General features: G+C 37.4%; 1 protein-coding gene across 2 annotated transcripts in view; it reads right to left on the bottom strand.

Moving 5' to 3' along the window:
* Cnot6l (CCR4-NOT transcription complex subunit 6 like) overlaps nt 1–24,720 on the bottom strand; it is a 122,721-nt gene extending 98,001 nt beyond the window's left edge. The window contains exon 1 of one of the 2 annotated variants that reach the window (XM_063247219.1): nt 24,497–24,720. In XM_063247219.1, coding sequence (XP_063103289.1) covers nt 24,497–24,594 — 98 coding nt within the window. In that variant the 5' untranslated portion in view covers nt 24,595–24,720. Of the gene's footprint in view, nt 1–23,263; nt 23,399–24,496 lie in introns of those variants that run through there. The other variant, XM_063247220.1, reaches the window with a different exon arrangement.
* Nucleotides 24,721–25,571: the final 851 nt, after the last annotated feature.

Here is a 25,571-nt window from a genome sequence, read left to right as displayed (position 1 = left end):
AGACCATATAAGGCGTCGGTAAAAGGTTTTGTTATGATACGCCTAAGACTGCGTAAGTATATTAAGGTATATAATTTCTCTAAGGGTTATTCATCTGTTGTACACAGTGTTTTTCATATTCCGTTAGAAAAATAATGAACCTGACAAGGAATGATAGTAAAGTATTTTTCTACTATAAACCACTCATATACACAAAAAAATCTTAAAAATCATTTGCTAAAAATATAACACACTAAAAAATAAAGGTTACATTTTAAAACATGTTTAATAACTACTACAAACACTTAACACTATTAACCAGCTTTTCAATAAACTTAAAATTCAAGTGAAATGCCCAGGGTTACTTTTTTTTTTTTCTAAAAAAATGAAAAGTTCATTTATGAATGCCAAAGGATAAGGGAATATCCAAAAATAATTTCTTTTCTTAAGAGCATTTGTCCTCACAACAATCTGAGCACAAAATCATTGAATAGCTACCACTTCTCCTGAAAACAAAAATACAGTAACATAAAAAAAGAAAGCTTAAATGTATTATTAGCCACTGAAAACTTCCCCAGATGCCTAAATCCATGATATCTATAACAGAAAGGGAGGGGGTAACAGGGAAGAGGAAGAGGGAGAGAGGAGAAGAAAGAGGGAAGAAGGGGAGAGAAAGGAATGAGAAGGAGCAAGAAGGAGGTGGAGGAGGAGTAAAAGAGACAAGAGAATTATTCTCACATCACAGCACACACTGAGGAATCCTCTTTAAAAAACAAAACAAAAACATGGGGCATGGTAGCTCATGCTTGTAATCTCAATACTGAGAAGGCTGAGGTAGGAAGATCACCATGAATTCAAGGCCAGGCTGAACTACACAGTGAGACCCCCTGTCTTAAAAATACATTTCTCAATCAGATATAATTGACGTAACTTTGCCCCTCAAAAGACATTCAGCAATGTCTAAAGACATTATTTTGGTCATAACTTGTGCAAGGAAGCAAGGAGCAACAAGTATCCATTAGATACTGTAAAAGTCACACTAACAACTACAATGTTCAGAACAGTCCCCTACAACAAGAAATATCTGGCCTGAAATGACAATTGTGCAATACTGCTAAGGTTGAAAATTCCTGCATAAATAAACCTAAGTGTGAGTCTAGAATACAGTACATATTAAACAAGCATTTACAAAACTAAGTATTACTGCAAAGAAATTATTATGCCAAAAATAAATTGAAAAGTCATAAATTATGAGTTCTATTTATTCATAAATACTTCTACAAGGACCACATTCTGGTCAAATGAAGTTGCCTGTAGGTACTAACAGAAGCAGATAGCTATCCCATCAAAGGCTGGGCATCCTGACAATTTCCAAGTAGAGACCTGTAACAGGATGTACATCATTGATGAAAGCCAACTATGTGACAAACATTATCCATTATTCGTATGTGTAGTAACTGAGTAATCACGATGACTCTGAGCTGGAGGCACATTCATTATTTCTATTTTAAAGAAGTTCAGGGCCTTCTAAAACTTATCTTTGGTTACATGGTAGTAGGTAGCACAGTGAGGTACATGTTCCCGCCAGCTTTAACCAATAGTGGTATATGCATGTCTGTCTCAATGGGCAGCTTCTACCATCCACTGGGACTTTCCCATGCCACTAGATGGGATAGCTATACACCAGTGGTTCAGAGCAGCCCAGCAGTGAGACATACAAATTACAACACCACTGTAAACACATTAACCCAGGCAATTTTCCTCTACAGTCTCAGTCTTACCCACTATACCCTTCTTACTACTTCATATGGAACCTAGAAAAGTCAGAAGACAGAGGAAAAGAAAAAACAGAAAATCTTTCAAAACATGGTTCTCCAAACAGACATAGTGGTGTATGCCTGTAATGGTAGCACTGGAGAAGCTAAAGCAGGAAGATCCTAAATTTGAGAATAGCTCAGGATACAGAGCAAGGTCAAAGATCAGCCTAGCCTACACAGCAAGATCCCATCTCAGAAAACTGGGAAAAGAAACAAGAATTTTCATTCTCTGAGTAGTAAACAGCAATTATAAGGGTTGGGGACATAGCTTAGTGGTAAAGCCCATTCTTTTGTGAGAAAGGCCCTGAAATGAAACTTCAGCACTAAAAGGAAAAAAAAAATCAGCAGTCATTGCTGAGTTTTGAACAGGGGTGATAAGAAAACACAGCCAATATAACTAACTATAGGAATGGCTTGATCACCATCAAAAGATGGGTAAGCTTGACATCCAGGACCTTGCACAGGCTATGCAAGTGCCTTTACCACTGAGCTACATTTCCAGCCCTTTCTAGTTCTGTATTTTGAAAAAGTATCTTCCCAGATTGCCTCCCCAAACCTCAAAGTTGCCATCATCCTGCTTTAGGCTCCTAAGGAAGTGTGTACCACCATGCCTATCTAACAGGTAAGCTTTCCACAGGGGAAGAGTATACAGATATATTTGCTGATCAGTTTTTCTAAGCTAGGTGTGTAAGAACAAACCTGTAAACAAAGAACTCTGGGAGAATAAGGTAGGAGTGTCACAAGTTCCAGCACAGCTTGGCCAACTTAGCAACTTACTAAGACCCTGTCTCAAAGTAAAAAAAAAAAAAAAAAAAAAAATTTAAAAGGGGCTGAGGTTATAGCTAACCTAAAGACTCTGGATTCAATCTTCAACACCACACACACACACACACACACACTCACACTCACACACACATGTGCATATAACAAAGATAAAGGGGCAAGGCGTGTTGGTCATGCTTATAATCATAGTTAATTGAAAGGTTGAGGCAAGAGGATCACATATGTGAACCACCTTGGCAATTTAGCCAGAACTCTTCCCAAATTAAGTTTTTAAAAAGGGCTGGAGATGCAGTCCAATAGTATAGCACTTTCCTAGCATGTGCAAGGCCTTGCGTTTCAACCTTATCACCATTTTAAAAAAAAGTAAAAAAGAAATTCACATTTTTTATCCACAACAAGCAATTTGTTTATAAAAGCTTTCAAATACTGGAAGCAAATTTCCCCAACTTTTCTGTAATTCACAATAGACCCAGAACATATTAAAACTTGATTTGGTTTATTTTCTCCATTATTAAGTCTAGACAACCATCATATGATCCTCTGTTAGGAGTATTCACCTATTATTATGGTCTAGAAACTCCCACATATACATATACCTGGAATGCAAATGTCTCCCATGGGTTGGAAGTGTAGTTCACTGATACAGTGCTTGCTTAGCATATATGAGGCCCTTGGTTCAATCCCCAGCACTGTATGTATGTGTAAGTTTAAAAATCAATCAACAAATAATCAAAAAGTAAGTAAAATATCGTACATGAGTGGCAGGTTTCAAGCTACCAAGGGAATATCAATTCAACAAGTTAGGAAGAGATGCCTATTACCACACCATCATATTATATTTCAAATGTAATGTAAACAAGCTCGAGAACATAGATAATAATGAAGAACCTTTATTTTCAGTATGACTTAACCTTATGTTTATAATCTTTAATAGATTATGTTTACTAACTGGCTTACAAAATTTGTGAAAAGTTAACTCTTGAACAAGTACAACACAAGCACATCACCACAAATAAATGAAATCTTACCTTCCCTCCTCCTAAAAGAACCTCAGTCCTATGCAATCAATCGTACTTCACTGAAAATTTCAAATGAAACACTGACTTGGCTCTGTGCTATACCTAACAAAATTTACATCTCCCACTCCACTTCCAAGGAGGTTTAGTTAATGAATGTTAAGACCTAGAAGCTGTTGTTTGTTTATAAAAATGTACATATTGTATGAGAACAGAATTAAAATTTTACAAATTAAAGGAAAAAGATTATATGTGTTTCAATAATTTCAAACTTGCTTTAGTCTTTAAGGAAGAAAGAATACATACTCTATATAAATTCTTTCATAAACTGAGGTGATCAGTACTCTAATACCAAAGCCAGACAAACACTATAAGAAAACAATATACCTCAGAAACACAGATGCAAAAACATTTTTAGCATGGCAGGTGCCTCCAATTCCAGCACCAGAGAGGCTGAGGCATGAGGATCACCAAAAGTTCAAAGCCAGCCTGGCCTATGTAATAAGCTCAAGGTCTGCCTGAATAATATATTCAAAACCTGTTTCAAAAAAAAAAAAAAAAAGAAGATGATGAGAGAGGAGGTGTAAGGGAAGGAAGGAAAAAAGAAAAAAGAGAATAGAAGGAAAAAATGGAAAAGCGTTTGCAAATATGAGAACAGCTAAAAGGAGGAGATGGCAATGAGGGAAAAAAGAAGAATCAAGATATATTATGTACAGGTACAAATTTCCTATGATGAATGTGACATATATAGTGAAAGAATACCAATAAAATTAAATTTTAAAAAAAAAGGAAATTTTAGCACATCAAACCCACCAATATATAACATGATACACTGTAACAAGTGGCAATTATTTCAGGAATGCAAGGCTGATTTAACATTAAAAAAAAAAAAATCAACGTAATTCATCTATCTATAGACTTAAAAATATTATGATCACCTCAATAAATGCATAAAAAGCAAATGACAACCAGGTATGGTGGCAGATGCCTGTAGTCTCGGAACTCAACAGGAAAATATCAAATCCCAGTTCAGCCTAGACAATGAAAACAGCAAGGCTCTGTCTCAAAGTGGGGGGAAAAAAAAAGGCATCTGGGGCCTGGGGTTGTAGTTTAGCATGAAAGCCCTGGGTTCAATCCCTGTGTCAACACTGCAACTGTATTAACACATACACACTCAAGGTCACTGAGTAAATGAAAATTAAATCACCATGAGAAACCATCACACACCTAATAGAGCTGTTAAAATTTTGAAAACTGATCAAATGAAAACATGGAGCAAATAGAACTGTAGATGAAAATGCAAAACACTAGGACTCTGAAAAATAATTTTTTACTTTGTTAAAATATTAAGCATACTATACAACTAAACCATACAATCCAGGCATTCCACTCCTAGCAAGGGAGGAAGAAAGAAAGGGAGGAAGGAAGGGAGCAGGGAAGGAAAGTTGATTTACCTGAAAGATTCAACTGAATTTAAATGCTTTCAGCAGCTTCTGTAATAACACAAACTGGAAACAAGTCAAATATCTAACAACAGACCAATGCAAAAATATTAACTATACAATGAATTCATCAATTAAAATGAATAAACTATTGATACACATAGATAAATGTTAAAACAATTTTGCTGAAAGGAAACAAGACATTTTGGATTTTTTTTTTTAAATTGGTACTGGGGATCAAACTCACGACCCCTCACTTGCAAGGCAGGTGCTTATGCTGCTGAGCTAAATCCCCAGCCCAACAAAACATTTTGGAAATTTCAGCAAACTGCTTTTCGAAAACCTCGTTTAGAAGCAGGAGATGTGAAGAGTACAAAGTCCTAAGAAGCCTTGATTTTAAAACCACTCAAAGTATGTTATATGTTAAACTGGAAATTCAATTCTTACTTTCTTCATATGTATAATTAAGAAACCCCACAGACAGGCAGACCCCTGACTAGTATGACAGACTACAATTGGCTGGAGGCCCAGCACTGCAGCACCAAAACTCTAACATCATACCCTAAATACCTACTAACCTAGAGAACATAGTGATTTAAAAGTTTATTTTGGGGGCTGGGGGTTTAGCACAGTGGCATAAGTGCCTGCTTGGCAAACCCAAAATCATGAGTTCGATCCCTGGTACCAAAAAAAAAAGTTTTTCTGAAATATGAACAAGTATTTTATACCCATAGAGGACAACTTACTATTTAACAAAATCAGTGGTAACACTGGAAAAACATGTTCCCATTCACTACCTTAATGAATTCTGACACTAGCAATTCCTTTTTCATTCCCTACTTCATTCATTAACACAGGACACTGAAAAATAAGGAAAATTATTTGAAGTGGGAATTTTGTTTTGTTTTTTCACTTCCAAATTCTCAGTCAATCTAACTCCCACTGAGCTAACATCTCTATCTTAGAAGGGCGTTTTCAAGTTTTAAGTAAGGAGGGAGCAGGCCACAGATGCAGAATAAAACTTCCATCCTCTTATGTATTCAAGATGTTACTGTATAATCAAGACACACATATACTTATGGCATATGTTCAAGGATAAACAGATAATCATTTGCTCTCCAGCATTCTCCTTAACATACTGATAATCGGAGGTCATTTTATTTTACTAAAAAATTGCTTTTTTATTTTGAGACAGTCTCACTATGTATTCCAAACTGAACTCACTATGCAGCCCAGGCTGACCTCGAACTCACACCAATCATCCTGACTCAGCCACCAAAGTGCTGCTGTGGTGAGTGCAGGGATTCACCACAATGCCTAGCTACAAATTCTTTTTTAAACTTCTCTCTTTTCCACTATACATTAGTTGACACCTACCAAAGTTAAATGGGAAGAAAAAAACTGAAGCAAGAATACTGTATTCCCAACGGTGTCGGCATTTTAAAAACACTTAAGTATACCGCAAATTCTCTCCCACAACTATTAAGCAAGAACAAGCAGATCTCAAAGTTTTCTCCTAAATCAACTGACTATACAGCCTGAAAGAGGGGTAAACAACAATCCCATACCACACACTGTCTTTTAAACCCACCAGACATGACATCTTTGCTACTATAAACAAAGTATAACGTAAGTTATATTCAGACATAAAATGAGACAAGTTGCAAAGATACCTGTAAAATGATGACACATTAAGCCACATTATGAAAAACAAACAAAATTACATAAGTTCTTTCAAAGTAACAAATTCATTAAAAAATTTAGATTTAGAGGAAAAAACTGAATAAATAATCTACTCTTCATACACAATCGTTTATCTTTTCCATTTTCCCATCTTTCAATTTTGGGTTCTGCCTCATTAGTGGTATATAAAATCAATTAAGTGACTAAAAGTTCACAAATATGTTTGTCTATATATGCAATCACTGGTATACAAAACTAAGAAAGTACTGGATGAAAAAAATTAAACACTAATTCAAGATACTATTTGATTTTAATTACTAGAAAACTTAAACTGGATAATATCAAAAACTAAAGGTTTAACACACGATTCCTAATGAGTAACTTTAACTACTTTAGCTTTTCCTTGAGAAAATATTTTAAGCTCAATCTTTGATACAAAATTTTAAACTATGAAAATCTGAGAGTAACTACAGTCACTGTGTCATACTTTCGTACACGGCTCCCGTGTAAGATGAATATATATAGTACATATAAAATGTCTATATATTTATGTTTGTTTAAAATAGACCACCATCCTGACAACAGGCTTAAAATGTGGAGAAAAACCATATCTAAATCTACAAGTGTACAATAAAAACAGCAGAGTACAAACAGAAAAATCTCAGTAACCTGACAGATAAAAATTCCATAAGCAAAAAGGTCTATCCAGGAAAGGGTTCTAAGGTGCCAACATCTTAATTATGAAAGAATTCAAAAGAAAAGTAGGTCCAATGCTGACTCACACTGATCACAAACAGATAGCATTAAACAAAACACTAACCCTTAATTTATTGGCTTGAATAAATGCCTAACAAAACTATCTGCTCTCCTCACACAAATGACTGCCAAGAAGGTAGTGCTTTGTACCTAAGAGAAAAGGTTTCAAGGGAGGAGGTGTCAACTTTAAATAGTTCCTAAAATAGTTGTTTAAAAGGTTAAAGAACATAAGAACTTACAAAGGATTTGAATCAACCTTGGTTCCAGGAAAAGGATAGTTAGGCCCTACGTGAAAGTAAAAACCAGTCACTGAAAAATACAGATACCCAGATTTTTGTCAGCAGAATAAAGAGTATTGTTCATCATTTCCCACAAAGGTAACAGAACCTTTAACTTGGATTTCCTAGAAGATAAATACAAAAGCAATGAAGAACACTGAATATAAAGATCTTCCAGATTGTAATCCTACAGTCAAAATGCCAACTTTAGTCAAAAACCAACTTCATAAAGATCACAGAGGCACAAGCTTCCTGCTTTGTTATTTAAAATTCAATTTGTTACCTCTCTTCTGAACTAACCAATACAGACTTCCCTTCTTTGTTTTGAAGCTCATGAAATGTTGACAGTACACATACAACCTATTAGGTATAGCAGGCCAAAACCAAGAAATATAACTTGTTTTTTGTTGTTTGATTTTGCTTTTTTGAGACAGTCTCACTATGTTGCATCGAACTCACCATCTCTTGGCCCAGTTTCCCAAGTGCTAGGATTACAGGTATGCACCACGAGGATATCAATTTTTAAACCCTAATACCAGTGACCTATGACCATTATTACTACATTGAGAAAAAACTAGAAGTTATTTAACATTGTTTAAGTTTATTTTGAAGTTGTTTAACAAAAGAAAAAAGGAAACAGGGCAAAAATGTAACCTTTTATAAACATGTATACAAAACCCTAGTTTTTCCTGCCCTGAAATTCTTAATTTATGAAAGAAGAAAAATGTTAATGAAGAATGCACATAAACTCCACAAAAGAACTGTTAAGAACAACATTCAAATGACACAATTCTTAACTAAGTTGATGATTGTGAGGTATGATACAATACTATAAAAATTATCTAGTAAAATTATCTAAATAGTAAAAAATCTAAATTTGTGTATAATTTATACACAGTATAAACACACCATGTGTATTAGCATTGCTATTTATATCCTTATTAGCATGCTAATGAGAGAAAAAGTTAACTATTTCTCCCATATGCAATAAACAATGATGGATACATGTAACATATCCACATATCCCTTAGGTATGTTGTATGGCTTAATTTATTCTTCACCTTTTTAAAATATGACTGTCTCAACAAACTATTGAAAATATTCACATTAAGCATAAATGACTTCCTAATTACTAAATGTAGTTTCTATCTCCTTTTCAGGCAGTACTCATACCACATGGCTTATTTGGTTGTAAACTGAGGAACACACACTATTCGGGTAACTTTCATAATGAACAATAATGTAATTTTTTTAACAGACATAAGGAGGATTCATGAGAGGTAGATACAGTACACATTTGAGAGTAGAATTTAAGTGCTCAGAGAAATGAGGCACCAAGGTCTTACAAATCAGTAAGAAAAAAAACCATAAACACTCCAAAAACAAAATCTGAAATAAAGGTCACAATCAGGCAAAGTCAAAAAAAGAATAAATACAGGAGACCTCAAGAAATGTGAATTGAAAACCCCCACTATTAGCAAAAAAGTTGCAAATTTTAAAATATATATGACTTTTTACTGTCAGAATCGCAAAAATTAATATAATAAGAGTTTGGAGAAATACACACCCATTATACAACAAATGCATCAACTTTCTAATGTGTAATTACTTTGATGTTGCAACTATCCTTTCAAAAGTATAAAAACAGAACCAAGTTCTTAAACCCTGGCTATTCAGGAAACCGAGGCAGGAAGATCCCAAGTTCAACAATAACTAGAAAATGTTCTTTGGTATTACTTGAATGTTGTCTTTTGCAACGAATATAAACTAGTCCCAAAACCTGACATAATGGCATAAAATATTACCATTTGCAGAGAAAAATACATCACTTTTACAGAAATACTCAAAACAGTGAAATCAGGCTACTATATGAAAATTACTAAATTTCAGCCACCTGTTAATTTGTACAGAAAGAAAATTGTATCACTATTTCTAGTAAGTTCTAATTATAGAACCTCTGTTACACAGAGCTAGACAATTTATCATAGTACAGTGTTAGCAATAGCTATGTCACTAATTTTTTTTTTTTTTTTGTACCAGGGATTGAACTTATGACCGTGCGCTTGCAAGGCAGGCGCTTACGCCGCTGAGCTAAATCCCCAGCCCTTACTAATTAATTTTCATATCACAGTAATTGACACATCTCAAAATATTATCCAGATGTATCACTAATTCAAAATTATGGTAGTCATCAGACTCAGCACTGTGTCTTGTTATTTAATTTTTTTTTTTTTTTTGTCTTTTTCCTTTTTTTATCAGTACCGGGGATCGAACTCACGACTCCCTGCTTGCAAGGCAGGCGCTTATGCCGCTGAGCTAAACCCCCAGGCCCCTGTGTCTTGTTATTTAAATGCATTGATAAAGAAGTACATATAATACCTGTATCACAAATACGTTTTTACATATTTTGATATTTCAATATAACAGGTTGTTTTTTAATCCCATTTACTTTCTTTCAATCTTTTAAAATTATTTTTCCAAAAAGGACTTAAAACCTTCTCCAGAATGCCAGTGGAGTTTACAGCACTAAACAAGGGTTAAGAATTCATGAATTTAGAGGCAAGCGAAGTCAATCATGAAAATATTCAAACTACTCAGGTCCAACAAATCACACTCTAATAAAAAATAAATAAGCCAATTAATCTGCCTAACACAAAATCTATATTCCTTTTCTGAAAATTATCTCTTTCTTCCGTTTTTTCATTTGTGTCCTAACTTAATACTGAATCATCAATGTTACTTGAAAACTTTCTTTTCTTTTACAATCAACACAGATTCACTTCTTTTCACTTTCACATATTAAGTCTTTTTAGAAATGATTCCCTTCTCTAACATCTCAATGGATTCTGCATATCTCAACTAGATTAATCTTTTAAAAAAAAATTACACAAAAGGCACAGTGCTCTGTGGCTGTAAACTCAGTTACTCAAGGCTAAAGCAAGAGGATTAGAAACTCAAGGCCAGGCTGGGAAACTCAGCAAAACATTCAAAATAAAAAGGGTCATGATGCAGGCCAATGTAAGGCCCCAAGTTCAATTCCCAGTACTGTCAAATAAATAAATAAGAATAAATTTCTGAGGTTAGGTGTATAGCTCCCTCAGTGGTAAAGCATTTGCCTAGCACGCAAAGGCTCTAGGTCTGAACCTGAAGATCACAAAAATAAATAAACAAATTTCAAACTGCCATTGACCTGCTCAAATTTATTAATGGTTCCCAATTTCTTTAACTGTACTGATAATCATGAGATTTCTGAGCCACATGTGAGAGTCTGTTAATACAAAAAGTGTGCAGTTAATAAATGTTCTACAAAATATGTAAAGCAATGTAACAAGATAAAATTGATATATTAATAAGTGATTCCAGTTTACAGATTAAAAACTCTGCTGCTATACAGTTCAAATGTTTGTACTGATGCCAGGACAGATTCAAAATTCTTTATCCAGATATTCAAACCACTCCATAATCATGCTCCAACTTGCCTTACTGGCCTTATAGACATTCCCATTTAAGTCATGGAAGTTAGTCAGTAATTAATTACCAATTGGGCCTTAAATCTGTATTCAACCTTTCTACAACTCCATTTGCAATGCCATTTGATTATTCATTTAATATATACTGAATCCCTACCATATGCCCAACATTAAATTCCTACTATGTTGTCAAACACAAGTTATAAAGTTTATCTGTTAGTAAAAATCACACAGTGTAATGGAAAGCAGACTACACGTGTAAATATAATGTGTTAAATATTAACAAAGCAGTACACAGGATGCTAAAGGAACAAAGAAAAAGATCATAAAACAAAAATTAGAAGTGTCACATAAGGTTTCCAGAGTAGAGAGCACAGATTAATTATTAAACTCAGTGAGGAGCTGTACTGTAGGTACATGTAAAGCATAGACCAGGCTGTAAGTAACTTAGTATGCCTAAACTAAGAAATATATGAAAGAATAATAAATAAAAGGGTAAGCAAATAAAAGATCATCATGCAGGGCTGGGGGTTTAGCTCAGCAGTGTAAGCACCTGCCTTGCAAGCAGGCAGTCGTGAGTTCGATCCCCGGTACCGATAAAAACGAAAAAAGACCAAAAAAAAAAACAAAAACAAAAACAAAAAAAAGATCATCATGCTAGGAAATTTGCATTTTATTCTAAAAACAATAGGAAGTAATAGGTATCTTGAAAAGGATACAGGTTTAGGAATTCCAGTGAATTCTGAATCTGTCATTTATTATATGACTTTTATCAAATTTGTTAAACTTCAGTATCTTCAACTTAGAGGATATCAATTTTACCAAGATTGTAACAAGAAAGGAGGTTCACGCAAACCTCCTAGCACGCGGATCTGCAAACTCCTTACTATCTGATTTGCCATTTATACATGTAAGCAATCGTCAAAAAACAAAATAATTACAAGCTTAGTACAGTGGCACAAACTTGTACAATCTCAGCTATTCAGAAAACGGAAGCAGGAGGATCACAAGTTCAAGGCCAAAATGGGCAACTCATGCAGACTGTCTCAAAAAAATGTTAAAGGCTGATAGTGCAGCTCAGTAATACAATGTTCAAGTTTCAATCCCCAATACACACACAGGCACATAGAGATTACAACAAAAATTAAAACATGCAAGGAAGAACTAATATAATCCATAAAGCCAAAATATTTATTATATGTTTCTTTGCAGAAAACTCTGACTCCTGCCTTAGTATATAATATGTATCCTGAAAACAGTAACTAATATTACTATTGAAGCACTTTAAGTAGGGAATTTAAGTAATGCGCAATGAATGCTACAAAGAATTCTCTTATGACAATGTATATAAATGAGTAACTTAAAGGAGTAATAATGGAAGCTGACATTAAGAAAGGTATTTCAGTCATCGGTCAATTTATTCCCTTCTTTTCATCTCTTCATCATAAAGGAAAAGCAAACCAATTCCTCTCTTACTCATCTGTTGGTCAAAACCCAATGTACTCTGTTATGTTAAAGCACTTGATGTTACTTTGTCACCTGGCATATTTTGCCTTTAGGTGTTTGCTATAACTAGACTGAAACACCTTGTAAGTATAAACATTGTGGAGCTGGGTGTGGTGGAGCACTTTTTTTTTATTTTAAAGACATTAAGAAAAAAGAGGACATAACAAAGCAGATCAGAACAGAACAATTTAAGCAACACAGTATTTCACCACAAGACAACCCAATATATCAGTAGCTACCATAATATCTCTTTCCTTGAAATAACTGAGTAAAGCTTCATACACAAATAGTATCAAACATAACAAAATAGTATAAAACCATTAAAGAGAATGAAAGTATTACAGGGCATTCAGAACCAAATAACAGAAAACGAAAGTTACTATATTATCTCATTGTCCATAAAAGATTTGTTTATACTATCACACATAATAAAATCCAGTAAGATACAACATGATAGAATCAATGAAAACAGAGGAACAAAAGCATGGTTGGACTTCAAAACAGCACTCTTGTAATCCCAGCACTCAGGAAGCTGAGACAGGAGGATTGGGAGGCTAAGGCAAGAGGATCATTGTGAGTTCAAGACCAGCCTGGGCTACCAACTCCAGCCTGAACTGCATAGTGAGATCCTATCTCAAAAACAAACAAACAACAACAACAAAACACATTTTGGAGAGAAACATTTTAGGCAAATTAACTTGTATGTGTCCTAATTAGAAAAAATAGTAATAGCTAATATACACTGAGGAATTTGGGGCTATTTTTTATTACAGATATGCCAGGTACTATTGCAACTTTACAGTTCTCACATTATTTAATCATTAAACAACTCTGTGAGATAAGGACTGCTATTATCTCTATTACAAATGAGGAAACTGGAAACATGGAGTAGTTAAATCAACGTCCTAAGAGCTGGAAAGTAAAAGACTTAATCATTCTTAATTCCTTTTCAGACTGAGAACTCTACTACCTAACTCACAAAATTTTCATGAAAACTAATTAGAATTATACATTTACATAGAAAAGGAGTGGCTTTTCACATTCTTGGTACTCAACAGTATATTAAGAATGATTACATACCTAGTAAAGACTATTCCTTGGAACTGGCAATATAACTAAGCATTAGAGCACATGCATATCATGAACAAATTTTAATTAATCCCTAGCCAACACACACAAAATCCTAAATTCCTTTTTATTCCCCAGAACTATGAATACAGTAAGTTGTAGTCCATAGAAGCCTATTAATATGTACTACCAAGTTAGATCTATTTTTGGTGATTGAAATTCTTACAGTATTTCAAGTTACCATTCTGTATAAAATTCATATTATAGTATCACAAATTCACATATAGATGTTACAGAAGATTGCACTACCTATGAAGCTACAGAATACACTCTGGGGGTTTAATTTAAATACAGTGAATATTACAATCAGAAAGAAATAGGTGTGTATCTATAGATCTAGTGACATTAAAGATGGCATAATCTAAATTTACTTCTGCTCTTTTAACAGTATACTGTTCTTTTTATCAGCATAATTCTGATCTATATTATTCATTTAGGAAATCTAAGTAACATGTAAAAAGAGAAACAAGTTTAAAGAGCAGGTTCTCTCCAAATAAAAATGAATATAAAGTATTTAGCCTTAATTCTGCACTTGATCTTAGCCAAAAGTCAGAGAAGTGATTAACCCTAATTATGTGTTACCTACTTCAAATGTTAATAAGCAAAAACAATATTGGAAAGCCTAAAATTACCAAGCATCTATGCAGTATGAATGAGTCTTTCATACAACAAACTACTTAAGTCTTTAAAACAATACATTTTATATATAACAAAATTTTAAAGTGGACTAAAAAATTAGAAACTATCAATCTTTCTAGAGAAAAGAATACAAACCAGTATGGTGGTTCACATGTGTAATCCAAACACTTGGAAAGACTGAGGAAAAGGATCACCAGATTGAGTCCTGCCTGAGCAATTTAACAAGGCCCTGTCTTAAAATTTAAAAAGTAAATAAATGCTCATTGTGAAGACCCTGAGTTCAAGGCACAGATCCACCAAAATTTTTCAAGTTTGTCTACATTTTAACTTCTGAGAAGGACAAAAGTTTCCGAGAAAATCAATAGCAAGATTACTGTAAATTCAAAGCTAGCCTGGACTACATAGTGAGTTCAAGGTCACCCTGAACTACAAAGCAAGATCCTATTTAAAATAATAATGAAAAAGTTGGAGGACTTACACTTCTCAATTAGGTACAGTACTTAAGACAGTGCTGGCATTACAGCAAAAACATGAATCAGTGGGGTAACAGTGTCCAGTAGTAAACCTTCACATTTACAGTTAAAACTTATACATGAATACTCACAGCAGCATGACACACAGAAGCCAAAAAAGTAGAAACAACCAAATACCCATCAGCTAAGTAATAAACAAATTCAGTATACCCATAAAAGGATGTACTATTCAGTTATAAAAAGAATGAAGTACTATTACACACTATGACATGGATGATTTTTGTTGTTGTTCATTTGTGGGTTTTTTTTTTTTTCTTTTTAAAACAGGGTCAGTCTTACTCTTGCCTCAGTCTCCCAAGTAGTGGGATTAAAGGCAAGCACCACAATACCCAGATGAACTGTAAACACAGTAAGTGAAAGAATTTCATCCCAAAAGACAAGATAGTACTTCATTTGTATCAAATGCCTAAAATAGGCAAAGCTACAGAGAAAGTTTTCTATTACTTTATGTAGAATTAAGGGAATAGGGGAACGAAAGGTGAATCAAATGATACAGAACATTTTTTAGTTTTTTAAATTGACTGTGCCAGGCATGGTAGTACATGCCTATAATCTCAGCACCTGGGAGGCTGAGGCAGAAAGACTGCCACAAGTTTGAAGCCAGCCTGAGATACATGGTGAGTTCAAGGCCAGCCTCAACCACATAGCAAGATCCTGTCACACACACACACAAAAATAAAATACTTATTGTGGTAGCAGTTGCACAATTCTGAGTATATTAAAAATTACTCCAATGAGTACTTGTTTCCTCATTTATTGGTTTGGTTTCGGGGGTGGTGGTTTTTTTTGTTTTGTTTCGTTTTGTTTTGTTTTTTTGGCGGGGGGGGGGGGGGGTTGAAAGACATTCACACTAGGTATATGTCCAAGACAGTACTCAATTTCCTATATTGCTCAGGCTGGCCTCAAATTCCAGATACTCCTGCCTCAGTCACTGCTGGCATGTGTCACCAAATTCAGCAGTATAGGTTACTTTTCAAGTATGTGAATTATTTCTCAGAAATGCTGTTTTTAAAAAAAAGACAACCATTTTATGAAGGAATCTGTGGCCCCGTGACCTTCCATTTTGCTACCCTCACTCTCAAAATCTATATATAGTTTATACACTGGTGGTTCGCACTTGTTCAGCTGCTATTTTGTATAACTAAAGTATATGCTTTATCATCAAGCGATATACTTTGCAAGGGTTTCTTTTACATCTTTCATGTTTTTTGTTTTTGTTTTCTTAAAACAAGATACTGTTATGTGGTTTTGGCTGACACTTCTGATAGTTCTGTCTTAGTCTACAAAGTGCTAGGATTATAGGTAAGCACGACTGTACCTGGCTTCCCAGTTTTCTTTAGAACCTGGTATAGTAATAATGAGTACATAGTCTTCAAGACTTTTAATTTTCAAGATTCAAAATATCACAAATATTTACTACAGAAAAATTAACCAGATTACTCAATTTTCTATCTGAGTAATAACAACAGATACGAACTCCCCCAGAGATCCCTCTTAAAATTCCTTAGATTTCTAAAAGCAAGTAAAGGTGACACCAAACTAAGATTTCACAGTGCAAGAATCCTGGGCAATGTGAGAATAAATTGTGATCCAATTAAAATCTACACTGTCCAGCCAAATAAGGTTGCCTATATAGTCTCAGCTGCTTGGAAGGTAAAAGCAGGGTTGCACATTTGAGCCTGGCATGGGCAGTTTAGATCCTGCCTCAAAATAAAATATAAAAACCGATGGGAAAATAGCTCAGTGGATCCTCAGTACAGCAGAGGAAAAATTGGCAAGAGGTAAAATCCATTTAATGTATTAGAGGGCCAGTGTTAGTGAAGTTAGTAAAAGAAAGTTGTAGTATTTTTATCAAGAAGCATGAGCACAAGTTAATAATTAAGCCTTCACTGTTCACTTTAATAGTTTTGTTATTTCTGGATTACTTATATAAATTTTAATGGCTTTGGAATTACAAAAACAGCAACAGCAAACTGCAAGAACATGATAAATTTCATCTAAGTGATAATTCCTTAAAGTTTAAGGTAACAGTAATAATGCTGTTGCCTACCAATCAAGAAAATTGTTTTTAAATTGTGTTTCCTAGAAAAATGAAGAACTGTACCCTACTGGTCTCAACTTATTTCAAAGAACAAAGAGAAGTAACTCAAATAACCAGAACCCAATAAACCACAAAGACAAATCAATAACTGAATAATAAAAGACACCCACCAAATGATATGGATCCAATTACAATGTTGTTTAGAAAACTGCTTACCTTTAAATATCTGAAGTTCACCTGTATTCCAAGCCCCTTATACATCAGTTTTCCCTTCCTCTGCTCACTTTTGCCCCTTTTCACCTTCCATACTTCGTTCCCTTCTCCTATAATTTTACTCTCCAAAGATGGAAAGGAACTCTTAAGTACAATTCAGTTTTTAGACAAAATGTCATATAAATATACTACTGCATAAAATAATACCATGAAATACCCCTTGTAGCAGAGGTGATCCAGGAAATACATTTCCCACTCTCTATGCATTCAAATAAGGTTCTGTAACAAATTAAACCTAGACAGATGTCACTTTCAGTTAGAACCCCTAAATAAGAAATGATCTACAGGGAATAGGCATGACTCCAGGACTCTAGGACTCTTGGAACAGTGCAATGACAAGACACAAAGTGTCTAGGTCTCTAAATTATTCCTTGAGGGAAAGCCACAGGCCTGCTGCCCAGGAGCACCTGCACTGTACTGTCAGGTGAGTAAAACTGTGTTAAGCTACTGAAATTCTGGTATATTTATTATCTTAATTATCATCCCCTAAGTAATAAATGCAGAAATTCCCAAGTATTCCAATTCCTTCTAGTTAAAGACATTCATAACATGAATTTTGAAAAAGAAGGGTCACCAGTGTGATACTGGAAAAAAAAAAAAAACAGACATGAAGATCAATGTGACAGATTGGAAGATGCAGAAACAACTTCAGGCACTTTAAGCCACCTTATCTTTGACAAAAGTGCCAAACACATTCACTGGAAGATAGCCTATTTAATAAATGATGCTGGAAAACTGGCTTACACATGCCGAAGATTAAAATTAGACCCATACCTTTGACCATGCAGTAAGCTAAAACTGGCATGAATCAAAGATCTTAATATTAAAACAAAAACATTAAATCTGCTGGAAAACAGTAGGTAAAACTCTTGAAGATATTGGTGTAGGCAAAGATGTTAAGAACAAAATCCCAGTTACACAGGAACTATCACAAAGAATCAGCAACTAGGATCTGATAATACTGAAAAGCTTTCACACAGCAAGAGAAACCACCAACAGAGTAGAGACAACCCACAACATGGGAGACGTTTGCCAGCTATATCTCAAAGGATTACTATGAGAACATATAAAGAACTCAAAAAAATCAGTCCCCCCAAATTTAGAGACCCAATCCAAAAAACGGGCATCTGAGATGAATACACATTTCTCAGATGAAGAAATACAAACAGCAAATATACGAAAATATGTTCAACAATATTGGTCACTTAAGAGATACAAATTAAAATAATACTGAGATTCCATCTCACTCCAGAAAGAATGGCTATTATTAAGAAATCAACCAATAAGCAAATGCTGGAGGTGCTGTAGGGAAAAAAGAACCCTTCTCCATTGTTGATGGGAATATAGACTGGTGCAACCACTGTGGAAATCAATGTAGAGATTCCTCAAAAAACTAGGACTAAAGGTCCCATTCAACCTAGCTATTCCCCTTCTGGGTATTTTCCCAAAAGAATTAAAAGTATCACACCATAGCAATATATGTGCACCCATGTTTACAGCAGCACACTTTGTAATACCAAGATTTTGGAAACAACCTAAATAGATAAAAAAGATGTGGTATTTTTATATAATGGGTACTACTTAGTCATAAAGAAGGATAAACTGGAGACATTTATAGTAAAATGAATGCAACTTGAGACCCTACTCAAATGAAATGACATATATGTAAACATATTATCTCACTAGGTGAGAAGCTGAAAGAAACATGTCTACATATATGTATGTGTGTGTGTGTGTGTGTGTATAGTTAAGTAGTTATACTACTGTTTTCTCTGAGATCACTGAAGAGAACAAGTAGTACTGGTATTGTTCAGACAATTGAATGCAGATGTCTTGTGCTCCAGGTGAATGATGTAGGTATGATAAGGTGCAATGTATGTACACCACTGTTGCCCCAATTGACATGGTTTTTTTTCAATTGTCATATTTTGAAATTTTTTTACTTTCTTCTCTCTGAAATAAAATGAATTTGGGAAAAAAAAAGAATGTTTAAAATTCCCTTTAAATAGCATTAATTTTTAAAACATACTTATGGTGGTGCACAGTTGTAATCCCAGCACTCTCTGAGAGACTGACATAGGAGGAGCTAAATTTGAGTCCAGCCTGGGCAACTTAGTGACTTAGCAAGACCCTGCCTCAAATTTTTTTTAACAAATTAAAACAAAAAGTGCTGAAAGAAGCAGCTCAGTGCAGAGGTTCTGGGTTTAGCTCAGCAGCAGAAGCGCCTGCCTTGCAGGCAGGCAATCGTGAGTTCGATCCCTGGTACTGATATAAAGGAAAAAGATAACAACAACAAAAAATTAAAAACCTAAGCAATTCTCCACCTTAATGCTGTTATACTGTAATTCCTTTAAACAAAGATTGCATAGGAAGTGTTTCACTTTTAGTAAATTTCACTGTCTAAATAAAAGTACCTTGAGTTTGTGAGTTCCATACCTGGTACAAAAAACATTTAAAAGTAGCTGAAATTCATCTGTCTTCATGATGACCAAAAAATGTTTTCGCCAATTCTCCCAACATAAAAAAAATACAGATATATATGCAATATATGTATGCAAGCTTATATTTTATATATGTATCAGTAAGCTTTTTAAATACTGTATAATGCACAGTGTCCAATGAAAATTACCAAATAAGGGCATAATTTGTTTTTATATTTTAAGTGTTAGCATTTAAGATTTTAAATACAACCATATGACAGATGATTTCTCTATTCATTATAAAGATACACAAACCCACAACACACTTTAAATTATGGTACTTTACATTCCTTTTTTTTTGTCTTTTTCTTTATCGGTACCAGGTATTGAACCTAAGACCACACACTTGCAAGACAGGCGCTTATGTCGCTGAGCTAAATCCCCAGCCCCAATACTTTACATTCTAATGAAGCACTTCACAGAAATTTTTCTATATTAAAAAATTAAACCAACTGTGTCAAAATTTTAATTGTAGGAAAATCTAGTAAATTTTTAAATTTACCATTGCTGATACAAACAATAACGATATAACGCCTAATTAAGAATATTCACATTTGTAAACAAGGACATTACAAACAAATCAATAAAACTCCTCAACAATCTCTTTACCTCGCCTTCACCAAATTAAAAAAAAAAAGAAAAAAAAAACTTCCATTAACCTTTCTGTTAGCTTTTACTTTGTATTTCATGGGTTTTTTTTCCAGACAATGCATTTAAAATTTAATAAATACATTTACTACTCCATACAAAACAATAAAAATGAAACATAGGAAGTTGCTAAGATTTTTTATTTTACTCAAAAACATCTGAAGTTTTGTTTCTCAAAATCAATGTGAACTGTGGTACTAATTTTCTATGGCTCTGTACAAACTCTGGTTCCTTGACCCTTTTTAACACTTCATTTTATTACGTGTACATCCTACCTTAAATTTTTTCTCTAGGGCTACACAGCAAAAATCTCCTATGTAATAAAACTGATGGGTTATTAGAAAGTATGAAAAATATGAACAACTATTCTCCATGAACTACAATACTGAGCTACATTAATGACAATCAGACATCTAGAAAAAGAACTTAAAACACAATAAAACTATTTTTTATCTATTGTGTACATATTAAAAGACACTGAATTATTCCACTATCTTGATTTCTTTTGTTTGGTTGGTTTTCCCAGACAGGGTCTCCCTTCAATTTGTAAACTTGTGATCCTTCTCCCACAGCCTTCAAAGTCCTGGGATTACAGGCATTTGCCATCATACAATACCAGGTTTTTTGTTTACTTGTTTTTTATGTTAAAGAATGTAATTTAGAATCTCATACATGGTAGGCAAGTGCTCAATCGCTAAGCTACATTCCCAATGTAAATCCTATTACCTTGTTTTTTACTCAGTTATTACTGTTCTTGGTAATTAATACTTATGAATGTTTTTCAATATTCATAAGGCTGTAGTAGGCAGAACTGTAAGTATCAACTAGGTCGCAGACACTTCATTATTCTATTCTCACATCTTACAAAAAAGTATTATGGGAGTAGCGGAAGAACAGGACAACACTGGATGTTGTTACAGACCTGCTACGCAGGCTGAGGCAGGAGGATTTCAAAATCATAGCCAGGTTAGGCAACTTAGGGAAGTGAGTTCCAGAACAAAATTTAAACAAGGGCTGGGAGCTAGTACTTTAGCACACACCTGTAAGCCCAGCAATGAACATGAATGAAATTGTTAGGATCACAATTTCGAGTAGAGAGAGGGGAAAAGACAAGAGCTGGGAATGTAACACAGTAAACCACTTGCCTAAGCATTTCTAGACCCTGGGTTCAATCTCAGGGTCCCTTGAAAGGTACTATCTTTCTACTGCAGATAAGAAAGCAAAGATTTCTGAATGCTACATACAGTACTGTGCCTATGGCCAAACAGCTAAGAAAAAAGGCATTGGAGAGTCCTGAGGTCTTTAAATCTTTTTGCCATTAAACTACACATGTCAAACTACCTCTGAATTAGTTGTGACAGAAAACAGCTCTTCAGTCCTCCTCTTACTCCCACACCTCAGGGAACAGCATCGCTATTTCTTTGAGACCAGGCTCAAAGATCAATCCCTATCCTTATCCCTTATAAAGAGGAGGGCCTAAAAGGATGAAACCTGTTTTACCATTTTCTTCATTGTAAGGGTCTAGCTAGATAAACTAAGTAGATAAAAAGGTGAAGTAAGTCAGCAAATAATTACCCAATTGCCATTTATATTTGGTTTCCAAATGCATGGTACACCTATTGACAGCAGATTTTATCTTTATAATCGCACTTTGCTTACAGTACTTTCAAGATAGCTTTCCACACACTGGGAAGAAGCTATTTGCGCTAGATTTTGGAGACTATGAGGAAAACGTGACTGTCTCGAGAGACAATTCCAATAACTAGTAAACGTACATCTCCTAAAATGTGGCGCTGTGCTCCTAAAGTGTACCAATAGCTGAGCTCAACTCTCTGAGCACAATCCTCCTCAAGAGCTCTGTAAACAGCTGGTGAGTGGCAGAAGATGACAGCTCTGGTAACTTCCTCTTTCTTGAAGACCTCAGCTCAGCGCGTGCCTTCCTTTGCCCCCTAGGAGGCAGGATGAAACAATTTCGAACGCAAAGAAATAGATCCAACCCCACCAACATCGTAGGCCAAAAAACCTAGCTCCCTTTCCTTCTCCACCCACTATGGAAAATGTCGCTCTTACCCAAAAAAAGGAAAAAAAAATACGTCTTACCAACAAGAAAGTATTTGCAACAAAAACCCAAAATATTTACCCAGTCCCTGCACGCACAGCTTGAGGGAAATATGAGAAAAAGAACCCGAATGCCCCATATCCCAGATCTACGGCTCTGATTCACTTTCCCTCCGGTCCCCTCGCCACCCAAGGAAGGGTGGCGGTCACAACGCCAACAGAAACCCCCGCCTCGCCTCGGGAGACGCGAAGGCGGCCAAGGCGGCGGCCAGCGGCGCGTCCCGCCCCCGAACCTCACCTGCGCGGGCCCGAGGCGGGTAGGCCGCGCTGCAGGCCGACGCGCTCCCCCGGGGCCCACCAGGCCCGTGGCGCCGCTGTCACCGGGCGTCCGCGGAGGGCGCGCCGCTCTGGCCTGACTTCTCAGAGTCCGAGCGCGCAGACCCTCGACCCCCGCCCGAGCCCGCCCGCACCGGGCCCGCTCCCACCTCGGCTCCCGGCGCTTCGCCGCCCGGCGCTCCCGAGCCTACCCGGAGGCGCAGGGACGCTCTGCTTCAGTCCGCTCCGCGCGCCCTGCCGCCGCGGCCATGTCCCCGCGGCGGAGATCTCACACTCCTTCACTCTCCCTCACATTCACTCCCGCCGGCGCGCGCAGGCTCCCGAGGGCTAGCACCCGCCGCCCGCCGCCCGCCCGGATGGCGCCCGCGCACTCGTCCGCCCCTCGCGCGCCCCTCACCTGCATCCAGCGCGCCGGGCTCCGGGCGGCGGCGGCGGGGCGGCGAGGCTGCGGGGGCGGCGGCGGCGGCGGAGGCGGTGGCGGCGGCGGCGGGGCTGAGGGCAGCACAGACATGCAGGCAGCCCGCGGGGGGAGCGGCCCGGCCGGCCGGAGGAAACGCGGGCGGCAGGCCGGGCCGGGCCGGGCCGCGGAGAACGCAGCGGCAGCGGTGGCAGCGGCTGAGGAGAGCGGGCCGGGCTCCGGGCGCCGGCTGAGGCCCAGCGAGGACGCGAGTCGAGGCGGCTGCCGGAGCGCCCCACGGAGCCTGGCCGCGGCCTCCGGCGCTAGGCGCGCCGCTGAGGGGCTCGGTGGCGGCCGAAGCTGGGCAGGACGCCCGCTGGCGGTGCCTTCGTGCTCACTCACACACGCTCGCACCCTGGAGGACAGGACCGGCGTCCGGCGATATCCGTGTGGAGATTAAGAACAAGGTGCAGAGAGTGCGAGGAGGAGGGTGATTGACGTGGAGGAGCGGGCGGGAGTCGGTTGCTCCGCGAGCCAGAGGCGGGACGACGGAAAGGGGCGGGGAGTAAGAGTGGAGCTCCCAAATCGTAGTTTGGCCCCGCCCTTCGCGCCGCGGTTGCTGCGCATGCGCGCTGGGCGGCGTGGGGGGGGGGGGACCTGTCCCTGTTTGCCTGTCCCGCTGGCTATTTTCTTACTCTTATTTGCCTCGCTCGAGCAGCATAAGGATTGGGAGGGTGTCAAAAAATCCGCGTCAAGGGGTCGTCCGCGGAGAAGGACACTTGCGAGGGCGTGTCGCCCCCGTCCTACCCAGGCCTGGCGCTGTGCACTGTACGCGCCGGGGCGGCTCAGGGTCAAGTGAGAGCCCGGGGAGAGGGGACGTGGCCGAGGGGACGCTCCCGGCGTCTCCGGCGGGCTTCCCAACGAGTGACATCTGTGGCCGCGTGTAGAGGTAAATAGAAAAACCTGTGACGCGCGGCGTGGCCCCGTCCTGTTCTTTTCCCTTCTCGCGATAAAATTACACCCGCCGTTGGAGCCAGCCACAGAATGAAAACATTGCAACGTAAACGGTTGTCGTTTTCTGTGCGAATATGGCCTTGAAATTTTAAGTTTCTGGGGTTTAGTTTTTGCTTTTGTGGGACAATTTCGGTCCAAAAAAAAGAAAAGGATACGGGCTTCCAAGGCAGTTTTCACAGTTTCCGCCTCCCAGTGCGCGCCCCTGACTCGGATACTTACGTGGAGGTCAAGGGTGTCTTGGCGCGGATCGCTCTGTTTCTCCCACGGGAGCGTTTATTGTTTAGTACACTAAGCACCTTGTGCTGATTGCGGTTCATTTTAGACCATATTACTGCAGGTAAAATGCCGTTATCGTTCAGGGGACGGAAAGGTGCAAATGCAAATCGTCATTCGGTCCGAACTAAACAGCTATTAGAGGAGTCCTCCGTTAGAGAACAGCTGCACCAGTGTGTTACCAGGAAGTGTGAGTGAGTGAAGAAGCCCCTCAGGACCAAAAGACTGCAAGCTACTTTGCTTTCCTCCTGGGTTAAGTTTCCACTTCCCTTTCCAGAAGCACCACCCCCCTCCCCAATCATCACCACAAGGTGTCAAAAGGTGTAAAAGGTGTCAAAATGGCCTTAATTCTGAAAAACACTCATTCCTCCCTGTTTAGTCAAGGCTGACATATAAATGTAAGCAAAAAATGAATATAAGCAAAAAAGCCCAGAAAATCACTTCCAAGTAGTGAACCTGCCTCCATAGCATCTTATCAAAGCATTTTTGTTTGACACAAACATTTTCCCCAGAGGAAATACTACCAAGTGTTGAAGGAAAAAGGAAAATAAATACCGTAAAAAATGTTAAAGTCACGGTGGTAAAGCGTTTGCCTATCATGAGTAAGGCCCTGGTTTCCATCCCTGGCACTGCAAAAATAAAAAATAAAGCGAGGTAGTCTGTTCTCTTCACAGACTTAAATTCAAATGCCTGTGGTTAGAGATTCCTAGTGCTTTCCTAATCCACAGTAAAACATTAGCAGGTATATTGTGCTCCAGAAACTGTTTTGTACTGGAGATACAAAATCTCTGTACTTGTAAGTCATCCGAGTGAAGAAAATTGACACATAAACAGGAAATTTTACAGAATAAGCCAGATATGGAAATACGAAAGGTGACACGAAATATTAGTGTCTAGAAGGATGGCATTTTTACTTGAGCCCACTGTCACAAGCTGCTTAGCACTAAGACTGATGGGAAGAGGTCATTGTGAAGTTATAAAAGAGCTATTAAATGTGAGGTTTGCTGGCGCAGAAAGTCAA

This window comes from Cavia porcellus, unplaced genomic scaffold, assembly GCF_034190915.1.
Source record: "Cavia porcellus strain 051 isolate PalLab524CR breed Dunkin Hartley unplaced genomic scaffold, mCavPor4.1 scaffold_4, whole genome shotgun sequence".
Taxonomy (NCBI): Eukaryota; Metazoa; Chordata; class Mammalia; order Rodentia; family Caviidae; genus Cavia; species Cavia porcellus.
Note: the sequence above shows the minus strand (reverse complement) of the source record. Positions and strands in the feature narration are given on the sequence as shown.